This window comes from Dama dama, chromosome 1 (assembly GCF_033118175.1).
Source record: "Dama dama isolate Ldn47 chromosome 1, ASM3311817v1, whole genome shotgun sequence".
NCBI lineage: Eukaryota > Metazoa > Chordata > Mammalia > Artiodactyla > Cervidae > Dama > Dama dama.
The window spans coordinates 77,093,752-77,113,097 of record NC_083681.1 but is presented as its reverse complement, the minus strand read 5'-3'; the positions used below and the strand labels follow the sequence as shown (position 1 = coordinate 77,113,097).

The 19,346-nt window shown below is 39.3% G+C and overlaps 1 protein-coding gene and 1 pseudogene across 1 annotated transcript; one reads left to right on the top strand and one right to left on the bottom strand.

Annotated features, from left to right (window-relative positions):
* The first annotated feature begins 1,646 nt into the window (after positions 1–1,646).
* Positions 1,647–2,597, top strand: LOC133064680 (olfactory receptor 5D13-like). Its single transcript, XM_061155123.1, has one exon. It carries the CDS (start codon positions 1,647–1,649, stop codon positions 2,595–2,597), a length of 951 nt encoding a protein of 316 aa, XP_061011106.1.
* A 5,010-nt stretch (positions 2,598–7,607) lies between these two features.
* Positions 7,608–12,374, bottom strand: LOC133063853 (terminal uridylyltransferase 7-like; annotated as a pseudogene).
* Between the last annotated feature and the right edge of the window lie 6,972 nt (positions 12,375–19,346).

The window sequence follows — 19,346 nt, the reverse complement described above, 5'->3', positions numbered from 1 at the left end:
AGAATTAAAATGGATGAGGGTGGGAAAACCTATATATTTTGAACTGCACGACAGTCAGACTTTGTGCTAATTATATTAATATAATGTCATTTTCTAATGATACTTATACACCTATAAAATATATATGATCATATCATAATTACTGATAAAGAAGTTGAGGCTCATAAAATTTGAGTGATTCACCAAAAATCATATAGTAAATGCCAAAGCTTGGAACTGAATTGAAATCTAAGTTTCCAACTCCTTGCTTCTTTCATTGTGCCAGTCTGTCTGTCACTAGCTCTTTTCCACTTCCCACCGATTCCCTTTTCTGCATATAGGAAATGCATTTCTTGAGTCTCAAAAGTACCATAAAGCTATTCAAGAAATAATGAATAATTTCTCTCTTCACATGATCAGACAAAACTAAAATTGCATCTGTGTTTATGAGAGTCGAACTGATGGTCCCTTTAATAATGAATATTTCAGATGTGTGCTTGTTATTGGTTAATTTATTTAAAAATCTTTGCTAAAAAAATATACTTCTGTTGCTATAAACTGCTTACCAGTACAAGATGCTTTTGCTTTCTCAAAATAATGTATACCAATAGTGATTGTATGACTCAAAGCAAGATTATCACCTGTAGTTTTAATCAAACTCAATATTCCTGTCACCAGAAGTGTTGAGGGTGATAATGTAACCACTTGTGTTTATTACGGTATTCTCTGATTTTCTTGAGAAACAGTATAGAATGTGAAAGAGTTGAGCAAAATATATTTTAAGTTACTCTGTAATTCAAATATTCTGTGAGCACTGAATGCTATAATATTCCTAATAAATTTATTAGATTAAAAATATTGATAGCAAGTTAAGAGATATTGATCAAAGAATTTAAAAGACTGCATTGAGAGCATCAGTGAGACAATGAGCGACATCAGTGACACTATGTGAGACAAATGAGAAATAGTCAAATGGGAAAGAAAGCAGAAGTGAGGGCACTACAAATTATAATACAACTTCATTACTGTACCAGGTTCCTGCATTGAACACAAAGCCAATAATTTTACCAGCAGACTGGAATCATTGGAAAACCTGAAGTTAGAGCTTTATTTCCTTCGTTGTCCATTTATGTTTTCCAAAAGGTGAAAATTATTGTGGTGACTCATGACCTCTGCCTTTTCAATGATCTTCAGTTTGAACATAATGATAGAAGTACTATGGCCTCTAAAAATATTACTCCTCCTGCTTTTTAAAATAAATTTGAGTGCTATGTTTTCATTTTTTGTTATGTTACTCCCACTAAACAGCACAGACCTTCAGATTGGTGGAACTGAGAAAAATATGTTTTTCTACAACACTAAAGAAATATGTCTCTTTAACTCTAAACTAAATTCAGTTTCTGTCACTCATGATCAACTTCAAACCTAACTCATCACTAGCAGGCTGTGTTAATTCAAACACGTGTCTTAACTCATATATGCTTCCATTTCCTTTTGTAAAATATGAGACTGCTTGTTTTGAAATTCAAAGTGTTATTTAGTGGTAAAACGAAGGTACCAATATTTTAACACAATGTCTGCTGCGCGATAAATATGATATCCATGCACCGTCATCATTAATATTGTTATTATTTTATTATCACTGTCTCAGATTTTCTCCAACAATTATGTGGTTTGCTGAAGGAAATCAGAGTGCTGGAGCCACATTCACCCTCTTGGGCTTCTCAGAATATCCCAATCTCCAGGTACCCTTGTTCCTGGTTTTCCTCACCATCTATGCAGTCACCGTGGTGGGGAACCTGGGCATGATCGCCATCATCAGGATCAGTCCCAAACTCCACACCCCCATGTACTTTTTTCTCAGTCACTTGTCCTTTGTTGATTTCTGCTATTCCACCACAGTTACACCCAAACTCTTGGAGAATTTGGTTATGGAAGACAGAACCATCTCTTTCACGGGATGCATCATGCAGTTCTTCTCGGCTTGTATGTTTGCAGTGGCAGAGGCGTTCATGTTGGCAGTGATGGCCTATCACCAATTTGTGGCCATTTGTAAGCCTCTACTCTACCCAGTGGTCATGTCCCCAAAGCTCTGTGCATCGTTAGTGGCCAGTCCCTACACGTGGGGTGTAGTCTGCTCCCTGACACTCACCTGTTCTCTCCTGGCGTTATCCTTCTGTGGGTCTAGCATCATAAATAATTTCCTCTGTGAGCACTCTGTCATTGTCTCTGTCTCCTGCTCTGACCCCTTCATCAGCCAAGTGCTCTGTTTTGCCATCGCCATATTCAATGAGGTGGGCAGCCTGGCAATTATCCTCACTACTTATTTTCCATTTTTGCCACTATCAGAAAAATGCCCTCTGCTGGGGGGGGGGGGGTGCCAAAAAGCCTTCTCTACTTGTGCCGCCCATCTGATCGCCATCACCATGTTCCATGGGACTATCCTGTTCATTTATTGTGTACCCAGGTCCAAAAACTCATGGCTCATGGTCAAAGAAAGTTCTGTCTTTTATACAGTGGTAAGTCCCATGCTGAACCCTCTGATCTATAGCCTCAGAAACAAAGATGTAAAAGAGAGTGTCAGGAAATTACTGAATCACTTAATACAATTTGGTTGAAGATATGTATTTCCAAAAGAAATTTGATCTATTACATAGTGTTATTTAAATCTTCTTGTAGAGATGATGACTCAAATTATGTAGTCAACTCACTAGATCATAAATTTACAGTCATAAATTGTCTATTTGATCTCTTAGGTTCTGTTCAGTTCAATGTCAAATAAAATAGCTGTATATCATGTGTAAAATGATGTGTGTTGTGAGTGTATGCAAAGTGAAACTGTGAGTTGTTCAGTCATGTCTGACTATTTGTCACCCCATGAACTGTAGCCTGCCAGGTTCTTCTGTCCATGCAAGTCTCCAGGCAAGAATACTGGAGTGGGTAGCAATTGCCTTCTCCAGGGGATCTTCCTGACCCAGGGAATGAACCTGGGTTTCCTGCATTTCAGGGAGATTCTTCACCTTCTGAGCCAACATTGAAGCACTGTGGGTGAATAGTGTCTCCCAAATATGCATGTCACCCAAAACTCAGAATGTCACCTTATTTGGAAATAAGATCTTTGCAGATGTAATTAAGGTAAGAGTCAAGATGAGCTTAAAGTGAACCCCAAATCCAATGAGAGTGTCCTTATAAGACAGAAAAAGATACACAGAGACACACACGGAAGGAGGGTGTGTGACTTCTGCTTCTCTCTCTTTCCTCCTAAAGCATACACAATTCTTAAAAAAAAAAAAAAAAAAGGGAGGTGGGAGGGGAGCTCGGGATGGGGAACACATGTAAATCCATGGCTGATTCATGTCAATGTATGGCAAAAACCACTACAATATTGTAAAGTAATTAGCCTCAAACTAATAAAAATAAATTAAAAAAAAAAAAAAACAACAACAACTCATTTTTAGGATTGTTGGTACATAACTGCTTCCTGGTTGTTGGTAAGCCTGTGCTTTACACAGCTGTTGTGCCCCAGAAACCGTGTTCCATCCTTCTGGCTGGTGCTACAGCTGAGCATAGACTGTTTCTTTCTTTCTTTTTTTTTTTTTTTTATTAGTTGGAGGCTAATTCCCGATTCCTCTGGGTCTTCCCAGTGCACCAGGCCCGAGCACTTGTCTCATGCATCCCACCTGGGCTGGTGATCTGTTTCACCATAGATAATATACATGCTATTCTTTCGAAACATCCCACCCTCACCTTCTCCCACAGAGTTTAAAAGTCTGTTCTGTACTTCTGTGTCTCTTTTTCTGTTTTGCATATAGGGTTATCATTACCATCTTTCTAAATTCCATATATATGTGTTAATATGCTGTAATGTTCTTTATCTTTCTGGCTTACTTCACTCTGTATAATGGGCTCCAGTTTCATCCATCTCATTAGAACTGATTCAAATGAATTCTTTTTAACAGCTGAGTAATATTCCATGGTGTATATGTACCACAGCTTCCTTCTCCATTCATCTGCTGATGGGCATCTAGGTTGCTTCCATGTCCTGGCTGTTATAAACAGTGCTGCGATGAACATTGGGGTGCACGTGTCTCTTTCAGATCTGCTTTCCTCAGTGTGTATGCCCAGAAGTGGGATTGCTGGGTCATATGGCAGTTCTATTTCCAGTTTTTTAAGAAATCTCCACACTGTTTTCCATAGCGGCTGTACTAGTTTGCATTCCCACCAACAGTGTAAGAGGGTTCCCTTTTCTCCACACCCTCTCCAGCATTTATTGCTTGTAGACTTTTGGATAGCAGCCATCCTGACTGGCGTGTAATGGTACCTCATTGTGGTTTTGATTTGCATTTCTCTGATTATGAGTGATGTTAAGCATCTTTTCATGTGTTTGTTAGCCATCTGTATGTCTTCTTTGGAGAAATGTCTGTTTAGTGCTTTTGCCCATCTTTTGATTGGGTCATTTATTTTTCTGGAATTGAGCTGCAGGAGTTGCTTGTATATTTTTGAGATTAATCCTTTGTCTGTTTCTTCATTTGCTATTATTTTCTCCCAATCTGAGGGCTGTCTTTTCACCTTACTTATAATTTCCTTTGTTGTGCAAAAGATTTTAAGTTTCATTAAGTCCCATTTGTTTATTTCTGCTTTTATTTCCAATATTCTGGGCTGTGGGTCATAGAGGATCTTGCTGTGATTTATGTCGGAGAGTGTTTTGCCTATGTTCTCCTCTAGGAGTTTTATAGTTTCCGGTCTTACATTTAGATCTTTAATCCATTTTGAGTTTATTTTTGTGTATGGTGTTAGAAAGTGTTCTAGTTTCATTCTTTTACAAGTGGTTGACCAGTTTTCCCAGCACCACTTGTTAAAGAGGTTGTCTTTTTTACATTGTATATCCTTGCCTCCTTTGTCAAGATAAGGTTTCCATAGGTTCGTGGATTTATCTCTGGGCTTTCTATTCTGTTCCACTGATCTATATTTCTGTCTTTTTGCCAGTACCATACTGTCTTGATGACTGTGGCTTTGTAGTAGAGTCTGAAGTCAGGCAGGTTGATTCCTCCAGTTCCATTCTTCTTTCTCAAGATTACTTTGGCTATTCGAGGTTTTTTGTATTTCCATACAAATTGTGAAATTATTTGTTCTAGTTCTGTGAAAAATACTGTTGGTAGCTTGATAGGGATTGCTTTGAATCTATAGATTGCTTTGGGTAGAATAGCCATTTTGACAATATTGATTTTTCCAATCCGTGAATACGGTATGTTGCTCCATCTGTTTGTGACCTCTTTGATTTCTTTCATCAGTGTTTTATAGTTTTTTATGTATAGGTCTTTTGTTTCTTTAGGTAGATATACTCCTAAGTATTCTATTCTTTTTGTTGCAATGGTGAATGGTATTGTTTCCTTAATTTCTCTTTCTGTTTTTTCATTGTTAGTATATAGGAATGCAAGGGATTTCTATGTGTTAATTTTATATCCTGCAACTTTACTATATTCATTGATTAGCTCTAGTAATTTTCTGGTAGAGTCTTTAGGGTTTTCTATGTAGAGGATCATGTCATCTGCAAACAGTGAGAGCTTCACTTCTTCTTTTCCTATCTGGATTCCTTTTACTTCTTTTTCTGCTCTGATTGCTGTGGCCAAAACTTCCAACACTATGTTGAATAGTAGTGGTGAGAGTGGGCACCCTTGTCTTGTTCCTGATTTCAGGGAAATGTTTTCAATTTTTCACCATTGAGGGTAATGCTTTCTGTGGGTTTGTCATATATAGTTTTTATTATGTTGAGGTATGTTCCTTCTATTCCTGCTTTCTGGAGAGTTTTAATCATAAATGGGTGTTGAATTTTGTCTAAGGCTTTCTCTGCATCTATTGAGATAATCATATGGTTTTTATCTTTCAATTTGTTAATAGGTGTATTACATTGATTGATTTGCAGATATTAAAGAATCCTTGCATTCCTGGGATAAATCCCACTTGGTCATGGTGTATGATTTTTTTAATATGTTGTTGGATTCTGTTTGCTAGAATTTTGTTAAGGATTTTTGCATCTATGTTCATCAGTGATATTGGCCTGTAGTTTTCTTTTTTTGTGGCATCTTTGTCTGGTTTTGGAATTAGTATGATGGCGGCCTCATAGAATGAGTTTGGAAGTTTACCTTCATCTGCAATTTTCTGGAAGAGTTTGAGTAAGATAGGTGTTAGCTCTTCTCTAAATTTTTGGTAGAATTGAGCTGTGAAGCCATCTGGTCCTGGGCTTTTGTTTGCTGGAAGATTTTTGATTACAGTTTCGATTTCCTTGCTTGTGATGGGTCTGTTAAGATCTTCTATTTCTTCCTGCTTCAGTTTTGGAAAGTTATACTTTTCTAAGAATTTGTCCATTTCATCCAAGTTGCCCATTTTATTGGCGTAGAGCTGCTGGTAGTAGTCTCATGATCCTTTGTATTTCAGTGTTGTCTGTTGTGATCTCTCCATTTTCATTTCTAATTTTGTTAATTTGGTTCTTCTCTCTTTGTTTCTTAATGAGTCTTGCTAATGGTTTGTTAATTTTGTTTATTTTTTCAAGAAAACAGCTTTTACCTTTGCTGATTTTTGCTATGGTCTCTTTAGTTTCTTTTGCATTTATTTCTGCCCTAATTTTTAAGATTTCTTCCCTTCTGCTGATCCTGGGGTTCTTCATTTCTCCCTTCTCTAATTGCTTTAGGTTTAGAGTTAGGTTATTTATTTGGCTTTTTTCTTGTTTCTTGATGTAAGCCTGTAACGCTATGAACCTTCCCCTTAGCACTACCTTTACAGTGTCCCATAGGTTTTGGGTTGTTGTGTTTTCATTTTCATTCATTTCTATGCATATTTTGATTTCTTTTTTGATTTCTTCTGTGATTTGTTGGTTATTCAGAAGCGTGTTATTTAGCCTTCATATGTTTGAATTTTTAACAATTTTTTTCCTGTAATTGAGATTTTTTTTTTTTTTTTACAGGTTGAAATCTTGATTTAATTTCAAAATGATAATCTGAGTCATGGTTCTGACCACTTCTGAAGGGCTCGTGAATTAGAGAAACAGTTCTGTGAAGGCTCCAGTCAGATCTAAATGATACCAATCAAACTTGTGATTGGCAGAGACAGCCTCTTTAATCATCAGGGATTTTAAAAGTCATCCACCCTGATTTCAGAGTATCATAAAAAGTAAAAATTACTTTTATTTTGTCATTTTTCCTTTGCAAATGTTTTTAGCAGCAAACAGGACTCTTGTTTTCCTTACTTCATTTTTACGATCATAGTAGTTATATGTCAATTTAAAATTAGAGAGGGAAAAAAACTAAAAGTTTTTTTCAGTGGCACTGCTCATCCATAGGAGGCTCACATAATAGGTGGTAATTCATGTTCATGTTATCAATTCTACAAATATCAATAAAATAAGGTTTGTAAATTGTAAATACAGCAGTAGCAGTTCACACGTTTGACACGCTTTCACACAAGGATTCAGTTGACAACAATAAATATAATTTCCCCTCTTCAAAACAAACAAAAAGGATTTATAAAGGAAAAAAAGGATTAATTTACTTGAAGTTTATCAGCCCACTATTTTTAGTGTGCTTTGAAATAATTAAAAAGCTTGAAATTATATTCAATGAATACTGGCCCATAGTTACATTTTTTTTTTTTTAAACCTGTCTTAAATACATACATCATGGCTTTCTATTGAAATCCTTAAATCTGTAGGGATCTGTAGTAGGTAAGACTGTATTAAACATTTTTTTCCTCATTAACAATTTCATTAAGTTAAAAAAATCTGACATTTCCCTTAAATGTTAAGTTGAAGCCTGATCTATGCTGCTGTGTCCTGTAAAATGAACCTAATTTTCAAAGTGAATAGGGACGCCTGAGTGGCCATTTAGAATGCGGCATTTTCCTTCCCTCATGATTCCTGCTGGGTCCTCTTCGCTGAGGCTTTTCCCTGAGTCATATATTTACTGGAAAGGCTACCTGACTGGGGACTCAAAAATATAGATGTTTTTTGTTTCTTTTGGTCTTCATGTAAAAGCACTGCCTGAACAAATGTGCCAGCTGGTCTCAAAGGGTTTTGTGAAGAAGGGGATCCAAGTACACAATCTGATTTAGACAGACCTGAAGAGCCTTTAAACTGAGGGCATTCCTTTTTAATGTGCCCTTCTCGTCCACAAATAAAACAACGTTTTTCTCTTAAGTCTTTGTCCTCCGGTCTCTTCCACTTCTCCACTGGTGGCCTGAGGATTTTCTCTCTCCCTGGCTCAGCGGCTGCCCTCACTGGCTTGGCTTTCTGAGGTGTGCACTGCATGGGTTTATCTTCTTTTGTTGACACCTCTCTCTCTGTGTACTTGTTTTGAATTTCTTTATCTTCTTTGCTTTTTTTGTCTCTGTTCTCAGGGTATCTTTGGTTCAGGGTATCTTCCTGATCTCGCCGTCGCCTCACTTTTCTCCTCATAGGACAGTCCTTCACGAAGTGTCTGATTTTCCCACAAATGCGGCAACATCTATCATTTGGGGCCAGCTCTCCTTCAGTTAGCACATCTGGATCAAAAAAGTACTCCATTTTTGAGGGGTAGTCCTTTGGAAATCCTTTGACTGGAATCCCAAATACTCTTCTCCCATTAATAAATGCTTTCATTATAAAATTTGTCATTTTCCTTGATAATCCGGCTCCAAGATTATGATTCAAATCAAACGGATCTTCAATAACAATGTATTTTGATGTCCACTGTTTCTTAAAAGTTGTAAGCAGACTTTTTCTCCTGATGCTAATTACATGTTCTTTAAAATCAAATTCCTCTGTGTAGAAACGAAGAAGTCCCAACCACAGCTGTCCAACAGATTCTGTATTTTTTCCATATTCTGGCCAATAGTTGGGCAGTTCATCTATTTGATCAAAAAAATAAATATTCCAGCCATCAACAAATATTTCAGGTTTCTTTTCACCTTTGTATATCTCCTGAAGGACAGGAATAACTGGTGGATTCCTCTGCTGAAGAAAATATAGCACCATGAGCATATATGCGTATGACGATAAGCTGCCTCTAGAAGCATCACCAATATCGCACATCTTTGTAAATACTTTCATAGTATAGCACAAATATTTCACTCTGGGATCAATGGCTGAGTAAGCAGATAAGAGTCTTGTGTTATGAAGGGCCAATGTGTTATACAAACTGATGTCCACTTCGAGACCGCTTCTCAAATGGAAGAACTTCACAATCGGCACCTTTGCTGTTGTAATAGGCAAGATGTTTCTCCGTCCTGAATGCTTTTTGAGGACTCTTGCCAATTCTTCAATAGTTCTTACACAGTCTAACCCCTCAGCAGTTTCAAGTCCGTTAATTGTCATGCAGACATCAAGGTCACTCTGTTTGAACCCAAATCCATTTTTGGAGGAGCCAAACAAACTTAATTTAGTTCCTGGAAACTCCTGCCTTATGAAATTTTCTAGGTTTTGCCGAATATGTTCACGTGCCTGATCTTCTAGAACAGTTGGAGAAAAATCCTTGTAACACTGAATGCAAACTTGATCTAAGATATTTGAAAATTTGGGTGTTAATGGAGGCAAAGGTTCCAGCTGGATTCTTTTGAAGTCTTCAGGACAGTCCTTCTTTAGATGACCCTCTCGTTTGCATAAACTGCAAACCACTGTAGGAGACTTGCCTTTGGTGAAGGTGAGTTTACTAAATTCATAGAGGAAATCAGACTGGTCCACAGTTGAATTTTCCTCACACACACTTTCTTCTTTAAGGCTGATTTTATTAAGTTCCATTAGAAGATTTCCATCTACATGGTGTTTTCCACATTCTTTCAAGTCATCATACTTAGTAGATCCATCTAATTCCACATCCTCTTCAGACAGGGCATCCTCATCCCCTGATCCAGTGAAGGTGTTGTCTAATTCGTCTCCATTAGCAATGTCATCCTCATCTTCCCTTTGGGAAAAGGAGAGCCTTGGTTCTTCCTCCTCCTCATCCTCCTCTTCCTCATCAGAGTGAAGGATTCCTGATATCTGGCTCTGTCTTGAAGGGGTAAAGTGGCTTACAGCATCTCCGAGCTCACTGGTACCTTCTATGCTTTCTTCATCAATATCACCCTTGGCATATGAAGTAGGAAATTCATCATACTCTTTAGCTATAGGATTTCTGAAGCCTTTTAGATCCAAATTGGCATCTTACTCCTTATTTCCTGGGCTGCCACAGGTGACAAGCATGCCACACTTGCTACTACTTAAAGCTTGATCATCAGCAGTCAAAGGATGCTTGCCTTCCTTTCCACTTTTTTCTTTCTTATTTTTACTTCCTGTTTCTTGATGATGTACTTCAATGTCCTTAGAGTCACTAGAACTGACTCTTGCCTTAATACAGTCAGAGTTTTCCAGGTGGACACTGATGTGTGAGTTTTCCATTTTCTCTGCTGATGGGCTTTCAAAGTTTTTAGCAGTCTCTTTAAGAGTAAGTGGCTGTGCCTTGCAGGTGTTTGCAGTTGAACTGGCAGCACCAGAACCTTGAGCCAAAACTGAGTTTTTGAGTTTATCACCTTTCGCTTGTACCTCTGGATCATGTTTTGCTATTTCTTTAGAACGTTCAGAAGTACAGCTGACAGTACTCAGAGGCTTTGGAAGGCTGGATTTCAAAACTTTGTGTGGAAGAGCAAAATATTTACACGTTGTCCTTAAACAATGAAGTATATATTCAAACACAGGTTGATTATTTAGGGTCCTTGCCACATTTCTTTTTACAGAGTAGGGATCTTCAATGGCAATGCGTTTTTTGGGCCAATCCTTTGATTCACGAGATATCGATTCTTTGACACGGATACTTATCACTAAATCAGCCAAATTAAATTCTAAAGCGTAGAATCGGAGCAATTCCACCCAGAGCTGCCCAACTGGCACTGAAGGCTGCTGTTTTGAATCAAATATTAATGATACCTGTCCCCTTTTAATGGCCATTTCCTTTGGTGCCTCCTCTTTTGTTGAGTCCACATCCCCTGCAACATTATCAGTGTATTCCCAGACCACAGAGTTGTTCTCAATTTCTTTAAGGTTGAAGTTTCCTAATTTGTTTAGTGAGAATCCTTCAATCCATGATCCTAGATAAACAGGCAGAAGAGGTTCTTTCCTCTGTTGAAGAAAGAAAACCGCCATCAGAGCAAACACATAAGGTGGCAAACCTCCTTCTTCAGGGCGATCTATACTGCAAAGCTTTGCCCAGTACCTAAATGCAATCACCAGAGGAACCAGCTTTGATTCTAGTTTTCCAAGGGCAGTTAAATGATTTGTTGTCAGACAAGCATTTTCATTTCCTGCACTCACTTTACAAAGAAGACCACTCTGCTTTTCTCTGCACACCACCACTGGCACTCGCGCATGGAAATCCACATCAACATCAATAAAAGAGTCATTGTTCTTTAAACATTCTTGGACAAGTAAGAGAACATCTGGCTGAGACATAATGGTTGGAAATTGAATGTCAATGTTTATATCCGAATTTTTGAAACCAAATCTGCTACAGGATGACCCATATAATCTCAGAGAGCAATCTTAATGTTTTTCTTGTGCCTCTTCTCTTTGATATGCTTATGAGCAAATGCAATGGATTCAATTAAAACATCACAAAGTTTGCAGGTGTACTTTGCTGAAGGGTAGTTTCTTGGTCACCTTTTCAGCCTGTCGATGCAGTCTCTTTTCAGCCGCTCCTCAGCCTGCTGTAAGCCCAGCAGCTCCTTCATTGAAAGCACAGACTCATCGATCACAGGGCCTTCCAAGTCTCCATCCTGTTCATTTTCGTCATTTCTAGTTCTCCGTGGCTTCCGAGGTCTGGACCTCGGCTTCTTGTTTTCAGGGCTTCCCGCTTCCATTTCTGACATGGTGCCCAGGTTTGTCAGCTCTTTATGAAATAGTCGTCTTACAGTTCTGCAGCCTCTTCCATCCTGCCACCTATATCCATCGTCACTTTCCTGAAAAGAGTCTCTTCTTGGTCGGTTTATAACAGGGATTCTAGGTCCAGGTTTGTATTCTCTCCAACTGTCTGAATTACTGGCAAGTTCATCAGAGAGCCATCTCTTACTCTGATCTTTGTGGTTGTCATTGAGCCAAGTGGGTTGACTGTAAATTGGGTTCTTAAATGCATATGAATTGCTAGAAACAGCATACGGTCCTTTTCTGGGGGTATTCCCATAGTTCCCTGGTGTTACTTTTTTTGGGGGAAGGCCTTTTTCCATTTTACTGCTATGGCCTTTAGCATAATCATCCATTATTAAATAATCTTGTTGAGGGTGACCCCTTCTGAAATCCTCATCATCTGTAGTCCCTCGCTCTTTAGGACGCCTCACAAAATAAGGTTTTGTGGCATCTCCCATGGTCTTCGACTTCAGTTTTCTTTCTCTTCACCACCTCCGCCGCAGCCCCCCGCCTCTTCCTTGTAATTGAGATCTAATCTTACTGCACTGTGGTCAGAAAAGATGCCTGGAATGATTTCAATTTTTTTGAATTTTCCAAGACCAGATTTATGGCCCAGGATGTGATCTATTCTGGAGAAGGTTCCGTGTGCACTTGAGAAAAAGGTGAAGTTGATTGTTTTGGGGTGAAATGTCCTATAGATATCAATTAGGTCTAGCTGGTCCATTGTGTCATTTAAAGTTTGTGTTTCCTTGTTAATTTTCTGTTTAGTTCATCTATCCATAGTTGTGAGTGGGGTATTAAAGTCTCCCACTATTATTGTGTTACTATTAATTTCCTCTTTCATACTCGTTGGCATTTGCCATACATATTGCGGTGCTCCTATGTTGGGTGCATATATATTTATAATTGTTGTATCTTCTTCTTTGATTTATCCTTTGATCATTATGTAGTGTCCTTCTTTGTCTCTTTTCACATCCTTTATTTGAAAGTCTATTTTATCTGATATGAGTATTGTGCCTCCTGCTTTCTTTTGGTCTCCATTTGCGTGAAATATTTTTTTCCAGCCCTTCACTTTTAGTCTATGTGTCTCTTGTTTTGAGGTGGGTCTCTTGTAGACAGCATATATAGGGGTCTTGTTTTTGTATCCATTCAGCCAATCTTTGTCTTTTGGTTGGAGCATTCAACCCATTTACATTTAAGGTAATTATTGATAGGTGTGGTCCCGTTGCCATTTACTTTGTTGTTTTGGGTTCACGTTTATACAACCTTTCTGCATTTCCTGGCTAGAGAAGATCCTTTAGCATTTGTTGAAGAGCTGGTTTGGTGGTGCTGAATTCTCTCAGCTTTTGCTTGTCTGTAAAGCTTTTGAATTCTCCTTCACATCTGAATGAGATCCTTACTGGGTACAGTAATCTAGGTTGTAGGTTATTCTCTTTCATTACTTTCAGTATGCCCTGCCATTCCCTTCTGGCCTGGAGGATTTCTATTGATAGATCAGCTGTTATCCTTATGGGAATCCCTTTGTGTGTTATTTGTTGTTTCTCCCTTGCTGCTTTCAAATTTGTTCTTTGTGTTTGATCTTTGTTAATTTGATTAATATGTGTCTTGGGGTGTTTTGCATTGGGTTTATCCTGTTTGGGACTCTCTGGGTTTCTTGGACTTGGGTGGCTATTTCCTTCCCCATTTTAGGGAAGTTTTCAGCTATTATCTCCTCGAGTATTTTCTCATGGCCTTTCTTTTTGTCTTCTTCTTCTGGGACTCCTATGATTCGAATGTTGGGACGTTTCACATTGTCCCAGAAGTCCCTGAGGTTGTCCTCATTTCTTTTGATCCTTTTTTCTTTTTTCCTCTCTGCTTCATTTATTTCCACCATTTTATCTTCTACCTCACTTATCCTATCTTCTGTCTCCGTTATTCTACTCTTGGTTCCCTCCATAGTGTTTTTGATCTCATTCATTACATTATTCATTTTTAATTGACTCTTTTTTATTTCTTCTAGGTCTTTATTAAACATTTCTTGCATCTTTTCAATCTTTGTCTCCAGGCTATTTATCTGTAACTCCATTTTGTTTTCAAGATTTTGGATCATTTTTATTATCATTATTCTAAATTCTTTTTCAGGTAGATTCCCTATCTCCTCCTCTTTTGTTTGACTTGGTGGGCATTTTTCATGTTCCTTTACCTGTTGGGTATTTCTCTGCCTTTTCATCTTGTTTAGATTGCTGTATCTGGAGTGGGCTTTCTGTATTCTGGAGGTCTGTGGTTCCTTTTTATTGTGGAGGTTTTACCCAGCGGGTGGGGTTAGACAATTGGCTTCTCAAGGTTTCCTGGTTAGGGAAGCTTGCATCGGTGTTCTCTTGCATGGAACTTGATTTCTTCTCTCTGGAGAGCAATGGAGTGCCCAGTAATGAGTTTTGAGATGGATCTATGTGTTAGGTGTGACCTTGGGCAGCCTGTATGTTGATGTTCAGGGCTATGTTCCTGCGTTGCTGGAGAATTTATGTGGTATGTCTTGCTCTAAAACTTATTGGCTCTTGGGTGGTGGTTGGTTTCAGTGTAGGTATGGAAGCTTTTGGACGGTCACTTATTACTTAAAGTTCCATGTAGTCAGGAGTTTTCTGGTGTTCTCAGGTTTGGGGCTTAAGTCTCCTGCCTCTGGATTTCAGTTTTATTCTTCCTGTAGTCTCAGGACTTCTCCAACTATACAGCACTGATAATAAAACTCCTAGGTTCATGGTGAAAAGAGTCTCCCCCATTGGGGAAAACCAGAGAGGTTCACAGAGTTACATGAAGAAGAGGAGAGGGAGGAGATAGAGATGAGCAGGAGGAGAAAAAGGGGGACTCAAGAGGAGAGAGACAGATCTATGCAGTTGTCTGTTCCCAGAGTGTTCTCCGTAGCCCAGACACCCACAAAGATTCACAGAATTGGATTGGGAAGAGAAGGGGAAAGGAGGAAATAGAGGTGTTCTGAGGTAGAAAACAGAGAGTCAAGATTGGGAGAGAGTAATCAACACACTCCTGAATAAAAATGGGAACTGAATATTGGATTCTTAAATGTCCACAATTTATATCACATACTGAAAAACAAAAATTAAAAATCTAGAGTAGAGGTTAGACTCTTAAAAATACTATATTAAAAACAAAAACCAAAACATACAAAAAAATTTTAGAAATATATATGAAGTTCGATTTAAAAATAGGGCTTCTCTTTTTTTGTGTGTGTGTGAGGTTATAGTGTATTGAAAATGAAAATTAAGGAGTAGTAGAGGAGTAATAGAGGAATTTAAAAAGAAATAAGAGAAAAAGAAAAATAGAAAATAGAAGACAAAAGGGGGAAACAAAGAAGAAAAAAAAAAAAAAAGAAAAAAAAAATTCCCTAATTAAAAAAATTGTAAAAATCTATGAAAATGAAAGTTAAGGAGTAATGGGTGAGTAATAGGGAATTTTAAAAGAAAATAAGAGAAAAAAGAAAAAAGAAATTTTTTTCTTACTTTAAAAAAAAAAAAGTAACAATATATCTAGGAATTTCTCTGGAGCTGTTGTGGTCAGTGTGGGTTCGGCTCAGTTTCAGATAGCTCCTCGTTCCAGCTTACACTCCTCAATATCTACAGCCCCCTTCCAGTGTAGTTGGTGTTTTCTACAGGGATTTTAATCTGTTGCACTGGTCCCTTCTGAAGCAGTTCCCTTTATTTGGCTTCTGTTTGCTGGTCTCTTCAGTGCCTAATTTCCGCCCTGACACAGGCGGGTGGAGGTGGACTCTTATTCAGGTTGCTAGTTCCATCACGCTGCGGGGAGGGGCTGTCACTGCTTTCCCTGTCTACGCTGCTCAGGCTCCCGGCTGTTCTATATGGAGCGTGCCCTGCGCTGTGGGCGGTTCCAGCCCTTGGGTGTTTCACAAAAGCGCGGAATAAAAAGCTGCGCCTGCGTTTTGTGCCTATGCCTACCGAGTGGCTCAGGCAGCCAGGAGCTTGACGGGCGCACTCTCCCCAGGTCTGGTGTGCCTTCTCCCCTCCGCATCCCCAGCCCCAGTCCCCGCCCGCGCCGGTGGGGTGCCTGGACCCTGTGTCTCGCCGTGACCCTCCCGGCAGATGTTGACCACCCAGAATCTCAGGAGGTCTTTGATTAGAAACTGGAGGCCTGTTTGCAGTGCAGTAGGGAATGCGGTCCTTGGGGCCGAGCCTGCCCCTTTCTTCTCCCCCCTGCCTCTGGTGGGGCTGGGCCGGTCTGCAGCATGCGAGCTCTTCTCTGGACTTGCTCGGTCCCTTTGTTCTGCGAACGGCCGGCAGTGTGTTCGGGCCAGTTAATTTTCTCTCTCTCTCTTTTGCTATCCCACAGTTTAAGTTGGTAACTCACAAAAGATCCCTCCGATTGTCCTCAGGGCACTCAGGCCTGGTCCTTACCCTAAGCAATGCTGGCCGCTCCTCTCCGTTCTGCCCCCACTTGCTGGTGGCGGATGCGGGTGTCTGGGGTACTTTTCTGCTGGGAGTTGCTTTTAGGCTCATAATCTGTAGGTTTTATTTATTGTTCCCCTCCCAGTCAGGTTGCCCTCTGAGATTCAAAAACTTCCCCCAGACCCGCCAGTGCGAGGGTTTCCTGGTGTCTGGAAACTTTCTCTATTAAGACTCCATTCCTGGGACGGATCTCTGTCCTTAGCTCTTTGGTCTCTCTTTTTATCTTTTATATTTTGTCCTACCTCCTTTCGAAGACAATGGGCTGCTTTTCTGGGCACCTGATGACCTCAGCTAGCGATCAGAAGTTGTTTTGTGAAGTTTGCTCAGCATTCAGTTATTCTTTTGATGAATTTGTAGGAGAGAAAGTGGTCTCCCCGTCCTATTCCTCCACCATCTTGGCTCCTCCAATCTAGACTGTTTCTTAAACTCATCCTTTCAGTTGTATTGCCTACTGTGAGCCCATCATAGTTAACATATTTTGTATGAATATTCTGCTGCCCTTTTGGATCTTGTTTTACTTTAGCCAATTCAATGAACCAAGTAAGTTCATAGTCATCATTTACTAGCTTTCACTTCTGTCACGATTTTAAAGATACTTTCTACCTGTGGGCATCACAGAGTCCTGTCTCCCTGTGTCTCCCACATATCATCATCCTTTCTCTCTATAGCATGTGCATGCTGTGTGCTAAGTCATTTCACTCGTGTCTGACTCTTTTGAGACCCTGGACTGTAGCCCGCCAGGATCCTCTGCCCATGGGATTCTCCAGGAAAGAATATTGGAGTTGGTTGCCATGCCTTCCCCAAGGGGATCTTTCAGACGCAGGGACTGAGCCAGAACCGCTTATGTCTCCTGCAGGTACCTTATCACTAGGGCCACCTGGAAGCCCTCTATAGCATGCTCAGTTCCAAATGCTCATAAGTGATTGTTCAAATAGAGTCTGTTTCATACCGTGCCAATCCTCACACTGAACTCAGTGACATACACTATACATACTGACATCCTCGCTGACATAATAGCTTGAAATATAAAAACATGAAACACCTTGTAAGGAAGTTAATAGACTGCAAAATATTTTAGCGCTCAATCCACTGTTAATAAATATATTTCTATTAAATCATGTATGTGCCTGTTCAAATACCACCTTACAAGAAGATTCTTTTCTGAAAACCTAATATAATGAGATAATCACTCTTTATCCCCTTAACAATATTTTTTTCTTAGAAACATGATATGTTTAATACATGCAATAATTTGTTTGTCTCATTAGCTTCTCCCTGTATACACTCCAAGAGAGTAGAAATTTCTGGTATTATTATTATATCTTATATCTCTAATGCCTAGCAAATTACCTAGAAAACACATTTGGCCTTCAATGAATACTTGCTGGATGAGTGAAAGATGAAAATAAATGAAAATTTCTGACTAAATTCATAATATTTAGTACTGTGCTCACCTAGGTAAGAGACCTTACCTGGTGGCTCAGATGGTAAAGAATCCCTCTGCAATGCAGGAGACCCAGGTTTGATTCCTGGGTCAGGAAGATGCCCTGGAGAAGGAATGGCAACCCACTCCAGTATTCTTGTCTGGAGAATCCCACGGACAGATCAGCCCGGCTACAGTCCATGGGGTCACAAAGAGATGGACACGACTAGGTGGCTAACTCTTCACCTGGATAAGACTTTAGATGATGTCTCCTTAATGAATATAGTTGTCACATGAGATTTTAAAAAGCTAAAATGACATAAGTAATGCACTTAAAGACTTATATGAGTGCTCCTATTACTGAGTACTGTACATTGGAATATTTTTCTTTGTTTAATTTTAAGTCTTTAGCTGTAGCTGCATATTCTATAAACATTTGACTCTCTTTCAATTTTCAGAACCACAGAAATGACACTTCCATTATCAGAAGGGTCTCTCACAAACAGTCCTTGAATGTAGTTTATTAACACTGGTCATGTTCAATTTAGAGATCCTGCCCTTTCTAAGCTAATACAGATTTCAGAAAATCTAAAGAGTTTATTCAAAATTCTCCAAGCCAGGCTTCAACAATACATGAACCGTGAGCTTCCAGATATTCGAGCTGGTTTTAAAAAAGGCAGAGGAACCAGAGATCAAATTGTCAACATCCAGTGGATCATCAAAAAAGCAAGAGAGTTCCAGAAAAACATCTATTTTTGCTTTATTTACTATGCCAAAGCATTTGACTGTGTGGATCACAATAAATTGTGGAAAATTCTGAAGGATATGGGAATACCAGACCACCTGAACTGCCTCTTGAGAAACCTGTGTGCAGGTCAGGAAGCAACAGTTAGAACTGGACATGGAACAGCAGACTGGTTCCAAATAGGACAAGGAGCATGTCAAGGCTGTATATTGTCACCCTGCTTATTTAACTTATATGCAGAGTACATCAGGAGATATGTGGACTGGAGGAATCACAAGCTGGAATCAAGATTGCCTGGAGAAATATCAATAACTTCAGATATGTAGATGATACCACCCTTATGAGAGAAAGTGAAGAACTAAAGAGCCTCCTGATGAAAGTGAAAGAGGAGAGTGAAAAAGTTGGCTTAATGCTCAACATTCAGAAAACTAAGATCATGTCATCTGGTCCCATTACTTCGTGGAATTAGAAGGGGAAACAATGGCAACAGTGGCTGACTTTATTTTATTTTTGGCTCCAAAGTCACTGCAGATGGTGATTGATCAGAAGCCCCTTACTCCTTGGAAGGAAAGTTTTGACCAACCTAGGCAGCATATTAAAAAGCAGAGACATTACTTTGTCAACAAGGGTCCATCTAGTCAAGGCTATGGTTTTTCCAGTGGTCATGTATGGATGTTAGAGTTGGACTATAAAGAAATCTGCTGCTGTAGCTGCTGTAAGTTACTTCAGTCATGTCCAACTCTGTGCGACCTGATAGATGGCATCCCACCAGGCTCCCCCGTCCCTGGGATTCTCCAGGCAAGAACACTGGAGTGGGTTGCCATTTCCTTCTCCAGTGCATAAAAGTGA

Excerpts from the sequence above, each read along its gene's own strand:
- LOC133064680 (XM_061155123.1), top strand. The coding sequence starts at position 1,647 with ATGTGGTTTGCTGAAGGAAATCAGAGTGCTGGAGCCACATTCACCCTC.